General features: G+C 37.2%; 1 protein-coding gene across 6 annotated transcripts in view; it reads right to left on the reverse strand.

Annotated features, from left to right (window-relative positions):
* Nucleotides 1-25,937, reverse strand: part of CACNA2D1 (calcium voltage-gated channel auxiliary subunit alpha2delta 1) — a 494,545-nt gene that overhangs the window by 100,852 nt on the left and 367,756 nt on the right. For all 6 annotated transcript variants that reach the window (XM_061198476.1, XM_061198477.1, XM_061198475.1 and 3 more), the window contains 3 exons: nucleotides 17,664-17,733; nucleotides 15,050-15,100; nucleotides 12,765-12,864 (listed from right to left, as the gene is read on the reverse strand). In XM_061198476.1, coding sequence (XP_061054459.1) covers nucleotides 12,765-12,864; nucleotides 15,050-15,100; nucleotides 17,664-17,733 — 221 coding nt within the window. The remainder of the gene's footprint in view (nucleotides 1-12,764; nucleotides 12,865-15,049; nucleotides 15,101-17,663; nucleotides 17,734-25,937) is intronic.

Consider the following 25,937-nt stretch of genomic DNA (forward strand, 5'->3'; position numbering starts at 1 on the left):
TTCAGCAATCACCACCCTGATCAGTCAATGGTCAGCAACAAGGCAAGATCCTCCATCAGCAAAAAGATTAAGATTCAGTGAACGGGGCTTCCCTGGTGGCGCAGTGGTTGAGAATCCGCCTGCCAATGCAAGGGACCAGGGTTCGAGCCCTGGTCCGGGAAGATCCCACATGCCGCAGAGCAACTAGGCCCGTGAGCCACAACTACTGAGCCTGCACTCAAGAGCCCGCAAGCCACAACTACTGAGCCCATGCGCCACAACTACTGAGCCCATGTGCTGCAACTACTGAAGCTCACGCACCTAGAGCCCGTGCTGCACAACAAGAGAAGCCACTGCAATGAGAAGCCCGCGCACCGCAACGAAGAGTAGCCCCTGCTCTCCACCACTAGAGAAAGCCTGCGCACAGCAACGAAGAGCCACCCCAGCCAAAAATAAATAAAGTAAATACATTTATTAAAAAAAAAGACTCAGTGAAGGCCCGGATGATGATTAGCATTTTTAGCAATAAAGTATTTTTTAATTAAGGTATGTACATCATTTTTTAAAGACAATGCTATTGCACTCTTAATAGACCACAGTTTAGTGTAAACATAACTTTTATATGCACTGGGAAACTAAAAAGTTCGTGAAACTTGCTTTATTGTGGTGTCTGGAACTGAACGGGTAATATCTCTGAGGTATCCCTGAACTTTGAAAAATTTTACCTGTTAGGTGCAGTTATTCATATGTGTTTACTGGACGTGAAGTCTTTTCATAGTCCTTCTAGACCCAGCAAATAAATCAATAACTTTTGTACTTTTAAAAACTATAGTTCAATTCAAAATGAAAGTATTCCCTCTGCCTCACCTTAAGAATTACTTTGCTATTTCAAAAACTGCAAATACAACTAATTTCTAATTATAAAAAACTATCTTTAGTGCATCATGTAATTAATGGAAAAATATTTATCATACTTGTCAACACCTTCCTATAAACTTTCCTTATACTTGCAAAGCAATTAAGTTATCCTCTGGCATACTCTCTTTTTAAAAATTAAATAACCTTGGGGCTTCCCTGGTGGCGCAGTGGTTGAGAATCTGCCTGCCAATGCAGGGGACACGGGCTCGAGCCCTGGTCTGGGAAGATCCCACATGCCACGGAGCAACTAGGCCCGTGAGCCACAACTACTGAGCCTGCGCGTCTGGAGCCTGTGCTCCGCAACAAGAGAGGCCACGATAGTGAGAGGTCCGCGCACCGCAATGAAGAGTGGCCCCCACTTGCCACAACTAGAGAAAGCCCTCGCACAGAAACGAAGACCCAACACAGCCATAAATAAATAAATAAATAATTAAAAAAAAAAATTAAATAACCTTGATTACTTGCCCTGCAAGTAATATAATTACTAAATTTGTCCATTATTTCAGACTCTTTTCTTCACAGTCTGTTATTTTTTATGTCTTTTAAATGAAGATAATTCTAAGAAGCACCGATGTTTTTTGCCTTAACAGTACTTTTAAAAAAATTGAAATATAGCTGATTTACAATATTGTGTTAACTTCAAGTGTACAATATAGTGATTTAGTTTTTTTTTTTCCTTAAAGAAACAAGTATATAAGAGAGAGAAAACTCTGGTTCTCTTAATGAACTTAATTCGACTCCTTCTTTCTGCTCTTTTTTAATACCTCCCTCCAGAAAGCAAATGGCTGCAAAATAAAATACTCATAAACGTCCATAGAACTAGCAATTCTATGAATTAAAAGGTCTTAAAATCTAAGTCAATGATATGCATGATTAGTTATAACAAGCCCCAGACAGATGCCGGCTGGACTTTGCTAAAAGTACCTCCCTAAGGTACCCTGATTTCCTCATTGCTTAATAATCACCTGGGAGACTTGCTAAATGCAGATTCTGGCTCTTCAGGTCTGGGGTAGAGCTTGAGATTCTGCATTTCTAACCAGCTGCCAGGCGCTGCTCAGGCTGCTTGGCCACAGACCTCACTTTAAGAAGGAAGGGCATAAACTACAATATTCTTGTTCGTTGACATAAATGATATGAATCAACATAAAGTTTTCCTGAAATCTAGATGGGTGACTATTTGATAAGACATGAAATGAAATTACTCTCCTCGAATTCATATGTCACAAAACTGTACTGGTGTGCCAAATATCTTTTACTTTACTTGAATTCTGGCAAAAGGGCCTGTTTTGCAAGAGTGGAGAAATCACTTTTAAATTTAAATTGTGCCACAACTTACAAATGTGCTCATTATCATATGCAGAGTAGGAAAGTTCCTAAGCTAAGAAAACCATGCCTTTGTCTAGGAACACATTAGGGATATTTTAGAAAGAAAAGTGAAATTTAAAGCACATAGGAAAAGGAACAATCCAAATCATGTCTTTCTTGCATATACAGTGCAATTCGATATTTAAACAAAGCCCCACTCTGACATTAGTAGGTGTTAAACTGTCAAGCCAAGAACTGAGATTTTATCCTTCTTGCAAGCTAATGAGTAATCCACCTACAGCTTCATAGACACTGGCAGAAAAATACAAGCCCTTTGGGTCAGAGAGAAAAGGCCGCTTACTACTCATAGCAATACCAATAGCAGTACCAAGAGCCAGACTGCCACCTTTGCTCACACTCACAACTCAATTCCCACAGGAGGATGGGAAGAGGGCCGGGGGTCACCTGCATAGGCAGTAGGTGTGTTTCAGGCAAGGAATCCCAAGATGAGGAAGGCCTTGATCTCATATAGGGGCTGCTGGCAGCTGGCCCATCCTCCTCTCCAGATAGACAATATCTTAATTACTCTGCGTTGTAAATCTCTTCTGGGGAAGGAGACATCTCTGTCTTTACTTATCTTGGAATGTACATAAATCTGAGCAACTGACTGTTAATGCTCAGACTTGGAAGAAATGTGACACATTCACGAAGAACTGTCTCCTAACAGTTGGTATAAAAATGTTGGAAGATGACAACAACAACAACAACAATAATAATAACCAGAAAAATGATTACGATAAATAAGCATTTTCATGTGTTATTCCATTTAGTGCTCAATAACTTAAAGGCAAGTTAAATATGGTTCTGGCTATTTCAAAGAGGAGAAAACAGATCTGTAAGCCTTAAGTAACTTGTATAAGCTCACATAACTAGTAGTTTTGAGGCAGGAGGCAGATGGGCACCTCCCCCCCCCATGGCCAGCAATTGGAGATTCATTCCCTGTAGACCGACACTCCAAGACGAGAATAGCAGGACAACTGAGAGAGAAGGCTGGGCGCTGCCCAAATAGAAGATAACAGACCACATATTTCTATTCTCGAAGTCAAGGAGACCCTCCCAACTAGAAAGCTTCTTGGAGGTCAAAAAGGGAGGGGCGCCACCCCATAGTAAGTGATGTCAACTACCCGTAGGTCTCTTCACTAGAATCCATCTTGGCTCAGAGATGCACAGGCACACGTGGCAGAATCCTGAGATACACCAAATACGGACTCAGAACTAGGCAAATCAAATGATTGGCCAAAGGAAACCTGGAAGAAACGCCCCAAAGAGTGATTCAAACTACCGCGAGGGCGTGACTCTCTCTCTGAGTCCGCCCATTTGTCTAACCACATGTGCTGTGCTCCTTTCCCTCCTAATAAATACTTCACTTGCTTCACTACTTTCCATCTTTGTGGGAATTCTTTTCTGCAAAGCCGAAGGGGCAGGGCCTTGTCACTGGCCACTGGTCTAGTGGCTAGGATTTGGTGCTCTCACTGCTGCGACCCGACCTCAATCTCTGCCTGGGAGCTGAAACCCTGCTTCAAGGTGCTGCAGGCCGAGGCCACCTGAGATCAGTTTCAACGGTTGTGCATTACTCCTATGCAATTCTATGAGTACATCTAAGAGGCAGGATTGTGAGGAGAGTGGGAAGTAGGGCACTTAACCAGAACTTAGCCTGACTAATGTCACCAGATCCTTTCATCATGATCATCCCTTCCAGCCTCCTATGTGGCTATGGGTCCTCACTCCTCATTTTGCACTGGCATTTAGAGATTGTCACCTCTAGAAATGTTGTTTAGTGACTACAGTTGGGGCAAGGGGTAGAGTTGAATTTTTTTTAAAAGTTATCTCCTACAACTAATAGCAAAGATATTATAAGGAGTATTTTGATTATTTCTTTCTGATGAATAATCAAAGATAGCATTTTAAAATGACCACAAGTTAGGAAAGCTTCCCACAAGAAAACTGACTCAAAGATCATTAACGAAATCCTAACATTTGCATCTAATTCTTAAATAAAAATATGTGATTTTATTGAAACACAAGACCATCTTCTTCAGTTGTTAACTTTTCATATATTGTCCATAATCAGCATACATTTTCCTTTCATCCTCCACTGGCTTGCAGTATTTTACTCCTAATACGTCAAACTTCCTCACTTTCATAAACAAATTCCACTCTTTGTGTCAACATTTGAAATTTTGCCTGCAAATCAGAACATGCTGTGATTGAATTGCTGCTCTTATCATCTACCACTTACTTCTGTCAAAGTATATAACTGGATTAGTGGGAAAACAGCTACATTATGCCTGCATTTAAGCTTTGCCTAACAGCAGGCTTCCTGTCTGCAACAAAGAACAGCCCTGGAGATTACAGAAACACTAGGAAACGATCAACATTTGTTCTGACATTTTATGTGTGATTGAAGCATAAAAATTACCGTTCTCAAAAAAATAAAGAAACTTAGATACATAAGCCTAAAAGTGAGAAGCTGCTTGATTTTTCTGTCTGATGGTTCTAGGCAACATTGGGAAAGCGTTCATACAGACTGCATCATAACTCTGGATGACAGACATGATCTTAGGTTATGAGGATGAAGAGAAATGCATGAGGGCTTTGTGGGAAGATTACTGTCAGAGTTAATTATAGAATCACTACCAGCTTTCCTCAGTGCCTTATTATTATGCCTCCCTGAAGTTACAAAAGCTAAAAGTTATATTGCTTCTTTCCTAGACTTTCAAGCAGTTTCAGAGAGAAAAATATACAAGCACGTCTGCGTGCATACACACACATATAGCCCAAGAGATTACAACTATATTAGAAGTTTTTTTTCCCACAGAATCTCTACATCATTAAGTTATTACATTTCTATTTAATGAGAAAGGCCTATCTTTTAAAGACAAAAATATGATTTTACTTTTCTTTGACCAAAATGTTACATAAGAATTAATTCTTTTAAGTTTTTTAAAATTAATTTTTATTGGAGTATAGTTGTTTTACAATGTTGTGTTAGTTTTAATTCTCTTTAAATGTATCACTTTCAGGTATTTTTTTTCACCCAACTAATAAAAATGAAGAATTTCTTTTAAATTATGAAGTTGATGTGGTTGACATTAAATATTATATAAATGTAAATAACAATCTATGTAGTTTGATAGAAGCAAAAGGACACATGATAAAGGAAGTAAATAAATTTATAAAAAGAAGACACATTACCTAAGCAAAAATGTATAATCCAGATATAATGTTTAAGTGTTTATTTGCAATTATAAGAATAATCCAATTCATATATGCTTTTTCAAGCCAAAATACGGCAGATTTCTTAAAACAAGTCCTCCACTGAAACATAAATAACTTTCTTCTTCAAAAATTAATAATAAATTTAGATTTAAAAGAAGCATTTCTCCTTGCTATTATAACCTAATCATATTTTATCTTAGAATTTCTAAGAATTCTAATAGCTTGGAATTTTATTTAAATACATCAGATTATGCACTAAAATTAGTAAACTTACTTTATATTTTCCTTCAGGATCCAACCACATAACTTTGTGGATAAATCTAGACTAATAAATGAAAACAGCTGTGCTCCAATCCTGGCTTCTCACTTAGAAAAGTTACTACACTTTATGTTTCTTTATCTATAAAATTTAGGTCAGTAATATTATCTCCCTCACAAGGTTGTTGTGAAGAATAAGTGAGTTACTCTGAAAAACACATGGAACAGTTCCTGCCTCATGAGCAGTGTTAAAAAAATTAACTCTAATAATTCACTATAATGTGATTAAATTGAAGATTAATACACAAATTAGATAAATAATGAACACATACCTACTTTAGATCTTGTTCGTATTGATTTTCTGAAGGGTAAATCTATGTCTGGAATAATATGATCAGCTAATATCATTTAGTGACTTTTCAACCATGAAAATGTACTAATGTTTTTTCTCAAATAACAGAATTAAACAAAAATATATGGTCAATAAAAAAATCAGCGTATAGTTGACAAAAATATCTCCTTATGGTAAATAAGGACCATAAACCACAAAGTAAATTAATGAACCTCAACTAAATAAACCAATATACTAGGAACTGAGACCAGTAAAAAATTTCTCTGGGAGTAGAGTGGGATATCACTATGACTTCATCATAGTGTATGATGAAGCATCTTCTGCAATATTCACCTTAGAATTTGCATCTTTTAATATCACTCTTCTCCCCTATTTTTGAATACATAACTGACATATTTTCATAATTTTTAACTCAACACATTGAGATACATTACTTCCATATCAAATGCATTCCCAGTTCTTTCTACAAGCAACATATTCACTTTGCCTATATGCTTTCAGTTCACATATTCAAGTTACATCAAGTGAGGACGCCCCAGCAAGGATTTACAAAGAGCTGTCAATGCATCAATAAAGTTTATATTAACCTGATTCACAGAGATCACAAGACCTTGCAATTTTGTTTCTTAAGAACTTAGTTAACAATTTTCTTTAAAGAAATACACATTTAACAACCATAATATTTTTAGGAGAAGCAAAGGTCCTTAAAACTTGTCAGGCATTAAGAATCTCAAAGGCAAACAAACGTATGGACACCAAGGGGGGAAAACCACGGTGGGGTGGGGATGGTGGTGTGCTGAATTGGGCGATTGGGATTGACATGTATACACTGATGTGTATAAAATTGATGACTAATAAGAACCTGCAGTATAAAACAAACAAACAAACAAACAAAAAACAACTAATACTAAACTTTCTTTGGGTTATTTGTATGGAAATATGTTAATATAAATGTTTCAGACACTACATGAAATTTCTAAAAATCTTATATGTTCTGGTATAATGTTATAAGTCATAATCCTAGTTATTACTTTAAAATGTATATCACAGAAATAACTAAATTTCCTTGTCAATTGCATTATTATGAACTTTCATCAAATCTTTAACCGTGGTCATTTTTAAGTCTTTTGTCATTTACAGACAGTTCTGGGTGTACTCTGATGCTTTTGCAAAAATGTTCCTATAAAAGGGTTTCATCTTCAAGGAATTCATGGAAAAGACTCTGATAAGTACAGGTTTCTGGTAACTGACTGTACTGCTGAACTGAATGAATAAGCATTTTCAGAACTCTAATGGAAAACTGATGAATTCATAAAAGTGCTAACAAAAGATCAAGATGAAAAAAAATTAATTACATGGGACTGAGTGAACTGATGAGGATGATTATAATTTTTGTGACTTTCTGTTTGAATTAAAAAAAAAAAATCCCACAAGGACTCAGAGGCAAAAAATATACAAATCAATTTTCACTGCATAGTAAAGGACCTGTTACAGTGGAGGATTACTGGACTGAATGTCAATATTATGACATAGTATGAGTGTGTTTCGTGTTTGGTAATTGCAATCATTGTTGCTTTTGTTGTGGTCATCCATTTACAATGCTTGGTGTCAGTTTATTTATCTCTTGTAAAAATAAAATATAGTGTGTGTGTGTGAAAAAAAAAAAAAGAATCTCAAAGGCAATCCCATCTAAGTTTTTTATTTTAATTAGGAAAGAATCATTGATTGCTACCTAAATGTTGAAAGCATAAAATTCATTCAAAGCCATTTCTACTGTTTAGTCAGAAAGTCTTTTGAAGCATATTTTTTAATAGCACTGTTCAGTTTCTAACTGAGGCAGATGCTACTGGTGCCCCATCCATATTTCCTCACATATCAGCCCAAATTTAACTGTCCGAGATTTCTGGGAGCCTTTTGCTTGTGCACATGGTGGCCTGGGAACACTGGGGAATTAACGTCCCTTGGGAGCAGTCATTAACTTCAAATACTCCAGCACACTGTCCCCTTGGAAAGAATAATTTTAATTCATGCAATCTACCTTGGTACACAGAATTGCCCAGAGGATTAAGCTCTACTCACTCACAGTGGTAACTTGTTTGATAACCCACTGTTTATCAGTTCTCTTCTTTTTTTGGCTTTACTTCTCACATTTCTCTCAATCTTTCTTAGAATTACTTTCCAAATAAGTCATTTGTACTTGAATCCTTATCTCATGAACTATTTCAGAGGAAAGACAATATAAGCTGATATTAGCAGAGGTCTTAGGAAACAGATCGTCAGGATGGGATTCCAGAATTAAATCATTCACCCGCCATGTGGCAATAAAGATTCCTCTGGTAATTGGCTATATATCAGTGGTAACTGGAGTAAAGAAAACCCCTCAGAGGCCACAGCATCATAACTGCTAAGATTTTTACCTGTAGTGACTGGAACACAATACAGAATAAAGGGGAGGCACCTAGCATTTGAGAAATATGGTGACAACAGTAATTATAGGGGCTTGGAGTTGGCTGGTTGTTAAATTCAATGAAGAAAGTGACAACCTCAGATCAGCCAACTACCAACTAAGGGCAAAATGTGAAAGCCAGAAGATATACAGGAGCCAATAAAGAGATTCTAATTTTTTGATGTGAGAAGGACAACGTGTGCTAGAAACAGACACAGAATTTGCTTTTGAAAGTCACATAACTATAAAGGAGGCCGCATCCACAGCCATGGCAGGTTTCTATGCAAAAGTCAGGGCACTGATAGGCAAAGAATGGGATCTTAAGAGTAGAATGGGGACATGGGTAGATGCTATTGAGAACAATGAACTTCCAGATTCCCCTATACCCTCTGGGTACGCAGAAGTAATCTCTTCCTCTTAGAAGGTAGTAGCTTCTCCCATTCCTAGAGACCATAAAAGATGATGCTCTCCCTTAAGATCTGATCTCATCTTCCCTCATGGCTCTAGGCAACAAATAGACCAGGTCTCAACATGGCCTACCTAGAAAAATAGTCTCTGTTCCAGGAAAACAGAAAAAGAGAATATTCAACAAAAGAGATGCAAGATCTGTCTAATATGAACAGCAGATACTGGGAGAACATGCCAGGGGATGGATGTTGATGAATCTTGAGGCAAAAAACACCTGGTCATCAACTTGGTGTGAGGGAGCAAGTAGCCTGAGATAAGACAACACCACTCCTGCATAGGGGCAAATGGCTTAGCTGGTTGGCCAATGCCCTTGAAAAAGCAAGAATGGAAGACTTTCCCCAGACAAAGAGTTCTGGAGAGGAAGCGAGAGGATGGACCTATGGGAGTAGGCATGAAATGTGCAGATGTCTGTCTCACATCAATCACCACTAGAGAACATTCACACAGAGGAGGTACTGAACAACTGAGTGGAGAGGAGGATTTGTCCACTGTATGCAGCAACTGCCCATAAATGCAGCAGCCAGGTAGCAGAGAAAGAGGGGATATATGTGGGCCTAAAAACCTGGGCTCTTTCTCACCAAGTGGGATATAGCTATCGCCATTAGTGAATGGCTAACCCATTGGAAACTGTCCAATGCTGAGTCTTTAATACAGTATCACTCTTCAAAAAGACATTCAACAACTTGATTTCAAACAGATTGTATTCGATTTTATCCCTCTGGAATGGGGTGGCGTCAATTTTGCTTTTCTTGCTATTGATACATGTTTCAGTTAAGAGTTCCCCTTTCCTGTTTGCAATGCCTCATGCAGTATCATTAATCCTCTGGATTCACATACTGTCTGATTTATCATCATGGGATACCATCATGGAATCCTACATAATATCTCCTCAAATCAAGCAATCTATTTTATGGTGAAGGAGGTCCAACAACAAACAAATGACCACAGGACCCACTGGGTCTACCATATACTGTATCACTTAGAAACAGCCAGCCTGATAAAACACTGGGATAGTCTCTTAAGTGTGCAACGAAAGCTCCAGCTTGCAGATGACAGTCTTTGAGTAGGAATGTTGTCCTTCAAGATGCAGTATGTTCTTTGAATCATGGTGCTAAGTCCACTGACATGCTGGCATCAGACTGTATCCACTCATAAAAAACAATGTTACATTTTCAGGAATTTTTAAATGATAAAGGGATCAATCCAACAAGAGAATATGATACTTGCAAATATCTATGCATGCAATATAAAGCACCTAAACACATAAAGCAAATATTAACAGATATAAAAGGAGACACTGACAGTAGTACAATAATAGTAGGGGACTTTAATGCCCCACTTTTATTAATGGATAGATCATCCAGACAGAAAATCAATAAGGAAACACTGGCTTTAAATGACATGTTAGATGCCATCTTTAAGGATCATGAACTGGATACAGTGGACATACTGGACAGGTTTCTAACTACCATCACCTGCAACTTTTTGTTACATTTCTCTCTCTTATGGTCAGAGTATATTCTGCCCACACATATGGAAGGCTGGTACTTAAAACCGCAGCTCACTTGGCCTTGAGGCAGACTAACTTTGAAGTTCATATTCTATACAGCTTCTAGGATGCCTCAATAGGATTAAATCCCTTTAAATTAAATTAAGTTCTTTTAATTGGCATTCTTCCTTCCTTCCCTTGCCTAATTTCCTTTAATTGGTTGTGTTTCCTGGGATACTGTCCCCAAAAAACCATTTACACTTGAATCCATGAGTAAGAATCAGGAGGAAGCCAGATTAAGACATTAACCGTATTTAATGTCCGCTGGTTTTATCTAAATTTCATTAGATATGCCAAATCTGTACTGAATTTAATGTTTTTACAACTTTCTCTTTTGCTTTGCCAAAGATAATGTTTTGTTAGCAACCTTTCCAATGCCTTTGTAATAAACAATATTTTTATGTACAAATTAAACTAAATGGTTATCTTTTCTGATCATTTTATTTGAGAGACCAAGCACTACATTTTACTTGTTCTCATTTTGTTGAATAAGTCGTGAGCTAACACACAGGGTCAGATTACAAAATCAGACTGACATGAATCAGAGCTCTTAAGCAGTATCAAATTTTACTAATAATATCAAGGATGCAGACAAGCTAAAGGACTGCTAAACGTTCAGATAAAGCATAGAAAGATCTGGGTATGGAGGGCAGTTCCCCAGATGTTATGAGCTGAACTGTGTCCGCCTCAAATTCCTATGTTGAAGTCCCAACCCCTGGTACCTCCAAATGTAACAGTAATCATAGATAAGTTCTTGAAAGAGGTGATTAAGTTAAAAATGAGGCCATTAGGGTGAGGGTATAATCCACTATGACTTGTGTCCTTATAAGAAGAGGAAGAGACCCTAGTCTGCACAGAGGGATGACCATATGAAGTGGTAGCAAGAGGGCAGCCATCTGCAAGCCAAGGAAAGAGGCCTCAGGAGAAACTGACCCTGCCGGCACCTTGATCTTGGACTTCCAGCCTCCAGAACTGTGAGAGAAAAATTTCTGTAGTTTAGGCTACCCAGTCTGTGTTATTCTGTTACAGCAGCCTCAGAAAACTAATAGACCAGGTCCTTCATTACTGTATTGGAGACACTCCTCTGGGCCCAGATGAAAGAGGTCTCAAAAAGAGCTTTGCAGGGTTCCTTGTATAGTGGGAGTATTTAAACTATGAAATATCTCCAGTTTATCACCCAGAGAGTTATATTACCTACTAGATAGTTTTAAAGGAATCTTGTTTCATTCATCTTGGGTTCTATTTATGACAGTTACCCTTAGCTAGGGATATCCTGCTAAAAGCATTTTTGGAGTAATTCCTCTTCCTCTTAGTAAATATGATTTATCTAGTTACTTGAGGCTCTGGTTGACAAGAGACTATATTCAGTTTCTCTGCCTACTTTTTTCCAGGGGGTACCCTTCCAGTGAAGGGAGTAAATTGACTGTAGGCCAGCTGCTTTAACTTCCTCCCATGTGGTTTTAGAAGTAGATCCATTCTCCTATGTTCAATACAAAATGACCTCACCACAAATACTTCTTCCCTCACGTGCATCTCTATGAATATAACCACTTCAAGTGTGAAATTATATCAAGCAGTACACGGCCATGAAATTTTCTGCCAAAATTCTATGAATTAAAGTGAGATACAGTAACATTCATTTTGTCCTGTTTTATTTGCTTCAGAGTTCAATGCTCTCTAGCTATGAGGAGGAAGGTCTAAAACGGTTCCTGGAAACAAGAATTTTAAGAAAGCACATTCAAATTATCTATTGGTTCTCATGTTAATAAAAAAAAAATTTTTAAAACATAATACATTATGGATATGTGTCCAGTATGAAAAAGGAGCATTACAATGAACAGAAAATTGCCATACAATTACACTGCCGAGTCACTATTTATTGGGAGTTACAATGATATCAATGAGTACGGGGGTTCACGTCAACTGTTTAAGTACCTCTGAGTCAAAGAGAATATATATAATGTTTTTCCTTCATGTTCATTGCTTCAATCACTCCATTCATGGGTAAATCCTCAAACATTCAGAAAGGACCTTGGTGTGGAAGTATGGGAGAATGAGTCACAAGACAGGACAGCTCAGTAAGATAGTCTTGTAATAGGACCAGAAATATATCAGCCTATCTATGACAAAACACTATAAAGTATTTAAAACCAGAGGGAGGTAAAAATTGTAGATTTTACTCAGCAAAAATGCAGTCATCATATACTTACTGAAGCTACGTTCACAAAATCATCATCTGAGAGGGTTTCCAACATTTCAGAGACAGATGTTCGGATGAGCTTAAGTGTCAATCCACTAACACTCCCACTCCTATAAAAAAATGAGTCCACACATGTTAATGACCATGTAGTTAATTAACATCATACACCCTAAGGAAACGCAACTTATGCACTGACTCTAGATAATAATATTCAAATAATTTTGTCTTCAAAAAACCAGTAGTAGAAAAAGTCCTATTTTTGATAGCAAGTAGAAATAAATTACAAAAAATCTTGTCTTTCTTTCCTGCAAGCATCAGAATGTATATTTTTCTAACTACAATGATGAAAATTACATGTCAAGTGACAATTTTAAGAAACTGTAGATACTCATGGCATATTCACTTATTCAGGACATATACACTGAATACCAGCTCTGTTAGCCAAGTTAGTAGTGAGGGCTACAGAGGTTAATAGATACAGTCACTGCCCTAGGGAGCTCATTGTTTGACTTGATTAAACCAATAATTATGAAGCAGCATAATAATTTGATAATAGATTTGTAAACAAAATGCTTTGTTTTATATCCTAAAGTAGATATTCTCTGGGGTTTAGTCTTCATTTTTCTTGTCTCTACATATTTTATGATCCTGAATGACCGCATCTATTTGCAGGGCTCATCTCTAGGCAATTAACTTCCACTTTTATGTCTCTAGCTCCCAACTTTTTCCCAGTTTTACTTTTCTAGCTGTTTTCAGATGTTCTCATCTATGCCACTTTGCTTCTGTCATCCTTCTACCTGAAATTCCACTCTCTTTCCTCTCCCTTCCCATGCTTGCCTTGTTAAATCTTAGCTATAAGGATTCAATTCCAATTTTATCTCCTTAATGAAGTCTTTCCTGACACTTTAAAATGAAATGTGCTCTCTCACCTATGTATTCCTTCAGTGCTGTGTCATACTTTATATCTCTCACTTCCAACAATTGTTTTAATTTACTAATGTGAATATGGTTTAATTTCACTAATACATTTGAATCATCTTTGAGATCAGGGACCATGTCTTAATCATCTTTGTATCATCACATTGTATATAGGATACCCTCAACACATTTCTGTTGAAATAATTTTTTAAAATGGCATTACAACTTCTTCTACATTTTTATCCCACTTGGTATCCAACATGGGTTCCAAAGATTTTAATAAAAGAAATTATTTCAGGAAATTAGCATATATCCAATAGGATTATAACATATTGCATTACCATTCAGATTTATACTTCAGAAGAATATCAAGGATTAGCATATGTACAAACTCTATAATAACTTAATTAAAACAAGATGAAGTTTAAATGCATTGTAACAAGTGAAATGAGATTTAATATTTGTTACATTTGTCAAATTCATTTATCTTCTCTTTCTCAGGCAAGGTTATAAGATTTTAAACTTGTTCAGTTCACATTATAATGGAGAAATTTTCAAATGCTGACACTATCCTGTGAAATGAATTTAGTTGCCTATAAAATATTGGATTCTGTTTCTTCCAGTGGCAAAGAACAGATGAGGGTATACTTTTATTCCCTCAGGGAAAATAATATAAGCATTTTATACCTCACATTTTTAGTTCCTTGGTATTGCTCTTAAAAACTAAATCTCCAAAGCAGGATATATTCTTTGCTATGTTCTACAGTTTCATCATCTATCTTATTGGAAGATTACACACACAAGTGTGCGTGCGCACACACACACACACCCTAACTTGAAGTAATGTGACAAAAAAATAAAATGACCAATATAAAAACTCATGAAATTCTTTCTTGTATTTCAGCATTGCCCTTGAGAAAGGCCTAGTATTGACATTTAATATATGTAATATTTATCTATTGATATTTTGTGGCCAATCCCTAAAAGATATTTGAATCATTAATAACTAAGTGCCAACTAATTATTCTACTTTTTTTGGAAGCAGAAACAGCTTAGATTTAGCAACCACGTACTTTAATATTGTTTAAAATATAAAGCAAAAAACTGGAAGCAAATCAATAATTTTTCAAAAAGCTCAGACTTCAGAACCAAGCCATAATTTTCAATTTTGACATAGATTCCTCTCATTTTCAATAAGAGAATTTTTGTTTGTTTTGTTACTGCCTTAATTTGATTTCTTTGTCTGGATATAAAAGCCATCATAATTATTCCTTGTCTTTTTTTCAACCTATTTTCTAGTCCCAACCTACTACTGTTATCTAAAACTCCTCCCTATATTCTCAGTATATGAAAATTATGTAATATTTAACTACTTACACGTCAACCAGAATAAGCATGTCTTTAGGAGATGCGGCTCCTTGGATGTACCTGTAACAAATATCATACGAATAATTTTTTCTCTTGTAAAATATCAAGCATTGATATTTGTTGAACTGCTATTTACTAATCTCTGAGATATTTTCCAAGCAAGGCCCTACTTCCATTCTATCTAGGTAGACGATGCTCTTTTATTCACAATTCTATAACATCAACTTTAGAAAAGCTACATTTAACATAATAGAAATGTCAGAGGCATAATACATAAGGTATGTTTTACAGATATTTATAACAAAGGAATAAGAGATGTGCTTTAATACTAGGAGCAAAAGAAATTAACTTCTGGAAGAACATTTCCCTAAAAAAAAAAAATGTTATCCTAAATTCCATTTTGCTGACCACAGGTTGTAAAACTCACTCTAAAGAATAATAATAGGGCTTCCCTGGTGGCGCAGTGGTTAAGAATCCACCTGCCAATGCAGGGGACACGGGTTCGAGCCCTAGTCCGGGAAGATCCCACATGCCGCGGAGCAACTAAGCCCGTGCACCACAACTACTGAGCCTGCGCTCTAGAGCCCGCGAGCCACAACTGCTGAGCCCACTTGCCACAACTACTGAAGCCCTCACGCCTAGAGCCCGTGCTCTGTAACAAGAGAAGCCACCACAATGAGAGGCCCGTGCACCGCAACGAAGAGTAGCCCCCGCTCACCACAACTAGAGAAAGCCCGTGAGCAGCAATGAAGACCCAATGCAGCCAAAAATAAATAAATAAATAAATACATAAATAAAGAATAATAATAATAAAAACAAATAATAAGATTGTATCATATATTTAAACACACACACAAAAACCCCGCAAAAATAGATTAGTGGTCTAATCTGACAAAGGGACAATAAAGACTGACAAAGGGACAATAAAGTAATTAAAAACAATATATAATGTTACTTCCAAGAGTTTCAAGTAGTGGTTCTCAGACTTTATAGTATCTTAAAAATCACCTAGAGAGCCAGTTCAAAATGCTGATTCCCACACTCAACCCCAGCCCTACAGATTCAGAATCTCTGCACGTGAAAAGAGACTCAAGGAGAATAGTTCAGCCACTGTAGAGATAAACTTAACTACAGGTGAATGATCCTGAAAACTCATGTTGCCTGGCCACAGGCTGATGGGAAGTGGGGACCTGCCTTCCCCAACAAGAAGAGCTGCATCTGAACTCAGTGTTCTACTTATTGTCCAAGACTCTAAATCTAACTTCTCAGAAGCCTGCCAGATCACTTGCCAATAAGTTTTCAGGCAACATTCAGCACAATTAGTAACTATTCAGGACTATATGTTCATGAAACAGAGTTTACAGCTTGCACTCAAGTTTGTTTTTCTATTAGAAGGTAAAATGGCAGGGTTGCTGGGATATTCCAGTGGAAGGCAAATCTAGTTCATGTCTAGCACCTTGACAAATGGTCCTGACATGCCTCTCCTGAGGAAGATGGAGGACAGGATATCGTCTGTCTCTTCTAGTTGGGACCTAGTTTCTAAGTTTCCGCCGAAACAACTGGTTCCTGAACCCAAATCACGTGATGTCATAGGCTTTGCCTCCACTCAACAACCCATGGCTCCAAAGCCACTAACTTAGAGAAACATTATCAAGAATAATATGTGGATTAATAATACCTGGTACTATTATACATGGTTGGTGTTTATGTAAATTGCTACTGGGACGTTTAATAGGGCATTTTAAAAGCCTTAAATACGTTTCTTTGAATCAACTATTATGTGTCTTAGAATTTGTCTGAACCCTAGCAAAAAGTCAGAAATAACCTAAATGTCCAATAATAGGGGATTTTTAAAGTAAGCTACCATCTGGTCATTCTTTTAAAATGATGTTACTGTGTCTCTTATGAAAAGGTATTGATATGAAAGAGTAGGTTACAAAGCACTATATTGTATAACATGTGAACTCATTAAAAAATATAGAGCCACACATTTAAATATATTAAAGCAATGAATTAAAATGCATGAGTTTAATAATTGTTTCCCAGTGACTGTAATTATGATGTATTTGGTATTTTTTGATTCATATGTTAGGAAAATGAGTTTATTTAGTAGTAAGGAACAAATAAATTTTTTTTTGGAAAAATGAAACATAAGCTATATGACTATAACTAGGGGCAGCTCTTACCTTGGGGCTAGTTCTCATTAGTTCACCACCAGAGGCAAACTACATTCTACTCTATCTAGATGTTGATTATTAGAGCCCTACTCCAAGCAAACTGGGAGACTTTCAATAGAACTCCCCACCAGCTAAAAGAGATTTAGAAATGACATTGACTATAAAACTTAAAGTAGTCCATTTGAAATGCATTTGATGAATCATTTCAACAACTTCATTATCACTGCCCATTGAACTCATCATCTTCATTTAGCTTTAACTGTTTTAAAGTATAAATGTATAAAAAATTCAAATGTATAAACGGGAAAAAAAGAGGTTTTTAAATAATCAGATAATATTCATCCTAATAATGGAAAGATTCCCTCCAACTTTTTAACAAAAAAAAGAGAGAAAAGAAACCTTATTTTGTCTTTTTCATCTTTTCATGGCTACCCCAAAATTCTTACCATGGTCTCCTGCGTACATCATAAAGATCAATCTTGTTTGGAGTTCTACTGTTATCAACCCATGGAGAAGCTTAAAAAAAGAGAGGGAGAGAGAGAAAGTGAGTGAGAGACAGCAAGAGAGTGAGAGAGCGAGAGAGCAGGAGAGAGAATTTAAATTTCAAATAGAGAATTAAAATCAAACTATTGGGTTGGCCAAAAAGTGCCTTCGGTTTGTAAGTAAAAATAAAAGACACATTTTTCATTTTCACCAAGAACTTTGTTGAAAAACGTATTCACCCTTTTGTTTTACTACTTTCTGCCATTTTTCAGGCAACTTCATAATTTCATTTTCCCAAAATTTTTTATCTTTTTGAGCAAAGAACTGTTCCAGGTGCCTTTCACAGTCTTCCAGGGAATCGAAATCTTTTCCATTAAGAGAATTTTGTAAAGACCGAAATAAATGGAAATCCGAAGGTATGATGTCTGGTGAATACGGCGGATGAATCAGAACTTCCCAGCCAAGCTGTAACAGTTTTTGCCTGGTCATCAGAGAAACATGTGGTCTTGCGTTATCCTGATGGAAGATTATGTGTTTTCTGTTGACTAATTCTGGACGCTTTTTGTCGAGTGCTGCTTTCAGTTGGTCTAATTGGGAGCGGTACTTGTTGGAATTAATCATTTGGTTTTCCGGAAGGAGCTCATAATAGAGGACTCCTTTCCAGTCCTACCATATACACAACATCACCTTCTTTGGAAGAAGACTGGCCTTTGGTGTGGTTGGTGGTGGTTCATTTCACTTGTCCCATGATCTGTTCCCATTCCACAGTATTGTACAGTATCCACTTTTCATTGCCCGTCACAATTTGTTTTCATTATGTTTAAGTAGAGAATCGCATGCGGAAGTACGGTCAAGAAGGTTTCTTTGCTTAACTTATGTGAAACCCAGACATCAAAGCGATGAACATAACCAAGCTGGTGCAAATGATTTTCAATACTTGATTTGGATATTTTGAGTATGTCAGCTATCTCCCACGTGGTATAATGTTGATTGTTCTCAATTAATGTCTCGATTTTATCGCTATCAACAACTGGTCTACCAGATCTTGGAGCATCGTCCAGCAAGAAATCTCCAGCACGAAACTTTGCAAACCACTTTTGACACGCTCGATCAGTCACAGCACCTTCTCCATACACTGCACAATTTTTTTTGCATTTATGTTGCGTTTTTACCTTTCTTGAAATAATGAAGCATAATATGCCGAAAATGTTGCTTTTTTTCCTTCCATCTTCAGTATTAAAATGGCTACACAAAAGTTCACCAATTTTGATAAGTCTTTTTTAAATGCACGCTGATATGACAGCTGTCACATACTGTCTAACAAAATTGTTTCGAATGAAGTTAAAGACAACTAAGTGCTACTAGAGTCATCTTACAGAAAAAAACTGAACAGACCTTTTGGCTGACCCAATATTAGATTTTATCTAGGAAAGTAATACTTTTAAAAGTCACAAAGCACCAAGGACACATTCCACTTATCCACAGTAATGTTAAAATGGGAGATACCATTTTTATGCCCTTAACCTTTTTCTTTTTTAAAATTTAAAACAACACAGCAATACAAAAGAAAGTTGTATAAGTCAATTTCTTTTTCATATTATTTCAGAAATAACTTGTTCACAACTGGGATCTTCTGGGTGCCAATGAATATATTTTACCATGTGTCCAGAGGTTATACATTTTCTTTCTTCTCTACTAACAGAAAAATTTACCTTAAAAGAAAATTTATTTGCCACTAATGAAAACTGTACTTACAATTATTTGATCCTTATATTTTCATTCAATGCTATACTATCTTGGTCTATAAAAAGATTGTTTTTCTTGGATTGTTATCACATAATAGCATAATTTTTTAACCTTATTATTCCCATATTTGATAACGGCCAGTCCATTTGAAATTATCATTTAAAAGTTAAATTATAATTAACATAACTGCACAAAAACTTTTCCTGATATTTATTTGAATGATCTGAAGTAATTCAAGTATAGATTCAAGAACCTTCTGTTAGGGGACTTCCCTGGTGGCACAGTGGTTAAGAATCCACTTTCCAACGCAGGGGATGAGGGTTCGATCCCTGGTCAGGGAACTAGATCCCACATGCATGTCCCAACTAAGAGCTCGCATGCCACAACTAAGGAGCCCGCTAGCCGCAACTAAGGAGCACACGTGCCGCAACTAAGAAGCCTGCCGGCAGCAACTAAGGGGCACACGTGCCGCAACTAAGGAGCACAGTCCACAAGCCAAGACTAAGGAGCCCACCGGCCGCAACTAAGGAGCACATGCCACAACTAAAGTAGCCGGTGAGCTGCAACTAAGGAGCCCACGAGCCACAACTAAGGAGCCTGCTTGCCGCAACTAAGACCTGGCACAACCAAAATAAATTTAAAAGTAATAATAATAATAATAAACTTAAAAACAAAAGAATCTTCTGTTAGTTTCAGAGCCTTTATCACTTTGCAGTAAACAGAAAAATAGTACATCTAACTATTGCTTTTTAAATGCAATTAATTTACACTATTCTAATTAAATCTATACTTACTTTAATTAAAATACTTTACAAAGCTTTACACACACACACACACACACGCACCCCTTAGACCCAATGGAGAACAATAAATGCTGATGATAATTTTATGCTGAAGTCCTCCTCTCCTTGAACACGTTTAAACATATGACTCTTGGGAAAATTCCTAATAATAATTCATATGACTTATGCCCTTCAATCTATTTTGCCCTTTTATTTATTGAGAAATGATGAAAATTACATAGCACATTTCTGAGAATCATGTTTATTAGCCAACTAAGATAATTTGGCCATTTAGGATATGTCAAAAACATATACTACTGAGCCTCTCCTTGACTGTGAATTTTCTTTCTTATTAGCGGCTATATTATAAAACGATTTATTCATTTTAAATGACTAATCACATTTATAAGAAACAGTTAAGTTTAAATATAGCACTCCCCCAACAACCATTTACTGGTACAGTCAATGCAACTGAAATGGTAAATTTACTTTAATTCTTTCCATGTGCATTTGCAGAAACTCAGAGCCAGTGAGATAAAATGACTTTTTTTGTGTGTGTGGTAGCACTAGAATTAAGCAACAAGCATGCAGGCAGACATGTCAGTTCACTTTCAACTATTATCTAAAACTCCTCAAGATAGGGTCTTTGTAATAACTACATATTAAAATAACTTTTATTCTTCTTTTAGTACAATGTTATGCTGGTTGTACATTTATTGCCTCAGCTCCGAATTCACCCATTTATCTTGTTCTATGAAAATATCTCTGGGTCCTTCAAATATTTTTCTTTTACCCACAAGCACAATCTTAAGCTTTGTCTGCAGATGAAGAAAGAAAGATGTTGAATGAGAAAGTGGTTTTTGCTTCCTGGTCTGGTTTGTTTGCTCAAAGGCTCTGGCAGCAAATGTAGCTTTCCTGGTGTTTGGCTCCTGCAGTGCTTGAGTATTCTCCAGAGCTCGTGGGTAGCTTCTCCAGACCAAGGCTTCTGGAGGGCTCTCCGGTTCTCCAGCAGTACCCCCGGGTATTTTTGTAGTGGAGAGCCTATGATGAGACACCTGGAACCTTTTAGAGGGTGAACTTCCAGCAAGTCCTACCAGTGTGACACTGTAGTACCTTCTCTGCCATTTGGCAGATCACGACCACGTCCTCTGTAAAAAGATCTGCATCTCAATCCAGGGGCACTGGGGGACCGAAGTCTCTTCCTTGGGCTATTTCTGCCCTATGGGTGGTAGTTATTATATTATATTAAATTATATAATATTTCACCTGGTAGTCCAATATTAGAGTTCTCTATACTTCTAGCCAATCCCTCCTTAATCCCTGCTATAGTTAATAATTCTTTATTAAAAAATTAACTTTTAGGACTTCCCTGGTGGCGTAGTGGTTAAGAATCCGCCTGCCAAGCAGGGGACACGGGTTCGATCCCTGGTCCGGTAAGATTCCACATGCTATGGAGCAACTAAGCCCGTGAGCCACAACTACTGAACCCGCGAGCCATGACTAGTGAAGCCTGCACGCCTAGAGCCTGTGCTCTGCAACAAGAGAAGCCACCTCAGTGAGAAGCCTGTGCACCACAACGAAGAGTAGCCCCCGCTCGACGCAACTAGAGAAAGCCCACACACAGAAACGAAGACCCAACACAGCCAAAAATAAATAATTTAATTAAAAAAAATAAAATAAAATTATCCTTAAAAAAAAATTAACTTTTCCTGTTCAAGGCATTGTGTTACCTCTCTCCTGACTGGACTCAGACTTACATAAATATTTTGATGAGTTGAGAAGTGAGATTAATTACCACCGCCAATATAATAGTGGCCATCATGAGTTGAAAGTGGTCAAAAAACTGGAATTTGAAAGTCACGCTTAAATTAGATTTCTGAATTCTTTGCAGAGCACATTCACCTGGGATCTGTTTTCAGTATAACTGCTAATTGAAATGAACTGTGATATATATTACTATGTTCTATAAAATTTATTTCTTTAAAGACAGAAAAAGGGGCTATAATTTACAGTAGGAGCCAGACCATTACATTTTAACATGTTTTATAATCTTAGATGGTTTCTATTTAAAAATATTAATAATGTTCCCTTAGAAGTCTGCTGAGACATTTACTATTAGGAAATATCCCTCGGTTACATTAAATTATTTATATTATTTTAAAATTAAATAATGTAGTTTCTTCTGTGATATTACTAATTAGTTTGTTGTAAAATCCCACTGTGGTACTTACATGGTACATTATATATATAGGCTCAGAAATATGGAAGGTCAAATAGCAAAAACAGATAATAACCATACACTGCAATTCCCTGAAATAATCAGTTTCATAATGAGGTACAATAAAGGCTCCATGAATGGAAATCAGAGCTTCTACAGTCCCTGCAAAAAGTGAAATGTCACTCATTTTAGATGTCCCTTTTGCTTTCCAATAAGATTTTGGAATGACAGGAGAAAGGAGTGGAAATGACAGCCTACAATGTGGGCATCTCATTTCTGAATGCCATCATTAATGGTGATAATGATCATTTATGCTTTTTTTCCTGACAAAAAATGAACTGTGGGTGTATCTGACTAAATCTATCTGATGACATTTCTACTTCACATGACATTTAGGGTGTGCTATGTCAGTATCAAACCACTGAGTTAAAAAAGGTGTTTACCTGTACGTTAACATAGGATACTGAAATATTCTTGAGAAAGTATGCAGATTGTAGAGGCATTTTCTAGTTAATACGGTCTAAAAATAATAGAGTATCAATTTTTTTTATTTCTGCTAGGAGACAATAAAGTACAAAATGATGAATTGAGGGCTGATTCTCTTGGTAGAAACACCATTTCAAATGACATCTAATTGCATTTCCAATTAACTTAAAATGCATTTTCTAATTCTAAAAGACTTCACATTTTTAGTCTCATGGAAAGACAAAAAAAGTAAATTTCACATACTCAAAAATGCCTATAAAAACCAACCCTGTTTCTATTGCCTGGATCTAATTTATGTTATGTGAATCATTTTTTTTAGGCTTGTCTCAATCATCTCCTATGCAGTATTAGTCATGGTTCTGAATTGCTAGCCAAGATAATGAATTTGGACTGTTCTTTTAAGGAAAAATTAATTCAATAAATGTGTACTGCACAGCTCACAAAATTTCCTGGAATCTGAGTCTGGCTGCGCAACTACTACCATCTCAGTATGGATTCTACACAGTCCCTAATTTATTTGCATCATGGCTCCCCCATCAAGGGTCAGGTACATAACAAAGTGAGGGTTATGTACACATACCCAGATGCCAGTGCCTCTTGGAAAGCAAATAGCTGTCTTCTTCAGATTTTGAGGCAGCAGATAGGCTCTGCTCCCCAATAAAACTTTTAACCTGGGAAATACCCTAAACATAGAAAGAGAATTCTGTATTAGCTATTTAATACAAAGTGACTTGAGCAATCTCAAATCTTCTGTTTCTGCACAGTAAAGCTTATTTCTTTCTCATAGAGCAGATTAAGTTAGATATTACTAGTCACAAGGCATAGATTCTGCTCCAAACAGGTATTCAGAGACCTGTAGCTGGTGCAGCTTTTGCATTCTTCAATGCTTGGTTTCCAAGGTCACCTAGGGCAGTGACATGCAGCTGCCAGAGGGAGGGAGGAAGTTCCAAGGAGAAGGAACAACCAAGTCCTAACAATCTCAGATTTGAAATGACACATATTTTACTTTCACTCATATTCTACTGGTAAGAACTAGTCACATGGTCCTACATAGATGCAAGAGTGGTCCTGGCTAGGCAGTCATGCCCAAAAGCAAAACATTAGGCTGGAACGGGAGGACAGAACTTTCGTAGAGAGCCAGGAGCCTCTGCCACAGGTACAGATAGACAATTTAAAAATGAGTAATGCCCACTACTATGATAATATCAAATGTTCTATTCTCAGCAATGTTGTCAAGTAAGCCACCTTTAAGATGAGAGAGATGAGAAAGGGCTAAATACAGAACCCAGTAAATGTATACGACGTTGAGCTTAAGAATGACTTCTAGACTAAATCTTAGGGCTGGGGTTGCTTGCACAAGAAACTCGCTAGAAGAACAAAATTGGAAGCCAACCAAGTGTTGTGACTTATATTTGTGTTACCAAAGAAGGCACAAACCGAGCCTGCAGAAATCTTGCAACTGTTGTGAACCCTAAAGCAGTTTTTGAGCTCTAAACCTGCACCAGAAACAGCAAGGTATGAAAGCTGTTTAACCCCAAGCACGCCCCTTCACATGTGCTTGAAAGGGTTACAGACAAGAGAGTTGCAACCACAGAATGCTACTGGGAGCAGTCAGATGGGCTAACCAAGAAACTTTATGCAGGAGTAGGAGGTCTTTATATTTCCTTGCCTGGAGGATTATGATACATACCATGGACCAGTGATTGCTCTGTTTTTCCCACTCACTTTTTCCATATGGAAGTTTTTATTGTCATCCAGAAGACAGCACCACTGCCTATTAGATATCTGGTCAGTGATGGGAATAGGGCAGAGAAAGTAACGGGTATTCTGCTGTGTTGCTAAGTAGCCAAATTAGGAAAAGTCATATCCACATGATGGAGAGAATTGCATGTGACCCGGAGATCCTGAATTTTGAGCTGGAGGTACCAACTTGTTGGGACTTTGGATCATCTCCTGTGGAAAGGAAGTGAATATGTTCTATGTATGGGAAAGTGTGCACAGATACTTACACTCCCAGAGGAACAGACTGTGGCAGGGCTTCGAAATACACTTTTGTTTTTCCTTCTGGTAAAAGTAAGCCTAAAGTTTTAGTTGGCTGCGCACAAGAAACTGTACTTCTCAGTCTCTTTTGCCAAGGTGGGGTCATGTGATAAAATTTTAGTCAACAGCATGTGAGCAGAAGTGATACAGGTACAATTTGGGGGTCATGCTGCTTGCCTTCCAGTTTTTTCCCCTTTACTTTTGGCCTCAACTGTGGACGTAGTCGTGTTGATCCAGTTTTGATCCTACAGATGAGGGCAACAACCTAAGGAATGGCAGATAGATGGAACCCTCAGTCTCTGGAAACCTCATGGACCAGACTTACCCCAACCAACTGATTTACCTACTAAGTAGGAGTTCTACCTGAGAGAAATATTTATAGTCTCTGTTATGCTAGCCATTGTGTATGGAACTGAATTAACAGCCTGATACAGGTCAGAACTTTTCCCAGTGACACAGACCCGAGTCAAGTTTTAAAGCTCAGAGAAAGTGCAAGAGGCAAAAGCTTCATTGAATGTTTGAAATCTATTTCACTATTTTTTTCTTATATTGTCTTCTTAGGAGAGTATTATTTTGGCCCTAGGAAACTGCTTATTGCTATATAATATTTGTATTGCTAGAATCTAGGCAGTTGTGATGTCTGTCTTATCTTTCATGGATCAGTGATGAATTTCAGGGTAGACATGTGTTTCTGAACAGTAACTGGTCCCCAAACAATAACCATTCCCAGATCAAGTTTTCGAATCCTGAACGACTGAAGCTTTACAGCGTAGAACCACCAATGGGATCCACAGGCTGAAGGCAGTCATTCCAGCTGGGTAAACGCTAATAAGAAGAGCCTATTCCCTTGTCCCTTCAAAATTTTCTTCTCTGACTGGAAATAACCTTTAAGAGATAAGTTTTAGAGCTAGTCTACCTAGATTTTCATTGGCTAAATTACTTAACCTTTTCCAGTAAAACGGGGG

This window comes from Eubalaena glacialis, chromosome 8, assembly GCF_028564815.1.
Source record: "Eubalaena glacialis isolate mEubGla1 chromosome 8, mEubGla1.1.hap2.+ XY, whole genome shotgun sequence".
Taxonomy (NCBI): domain Eukaryota; kingdom Metazoa; phylum Chordata; class Mammalia; order Artiodactyla; family Balaenidae; genus Eubalaena; species Eubalaena glacialis.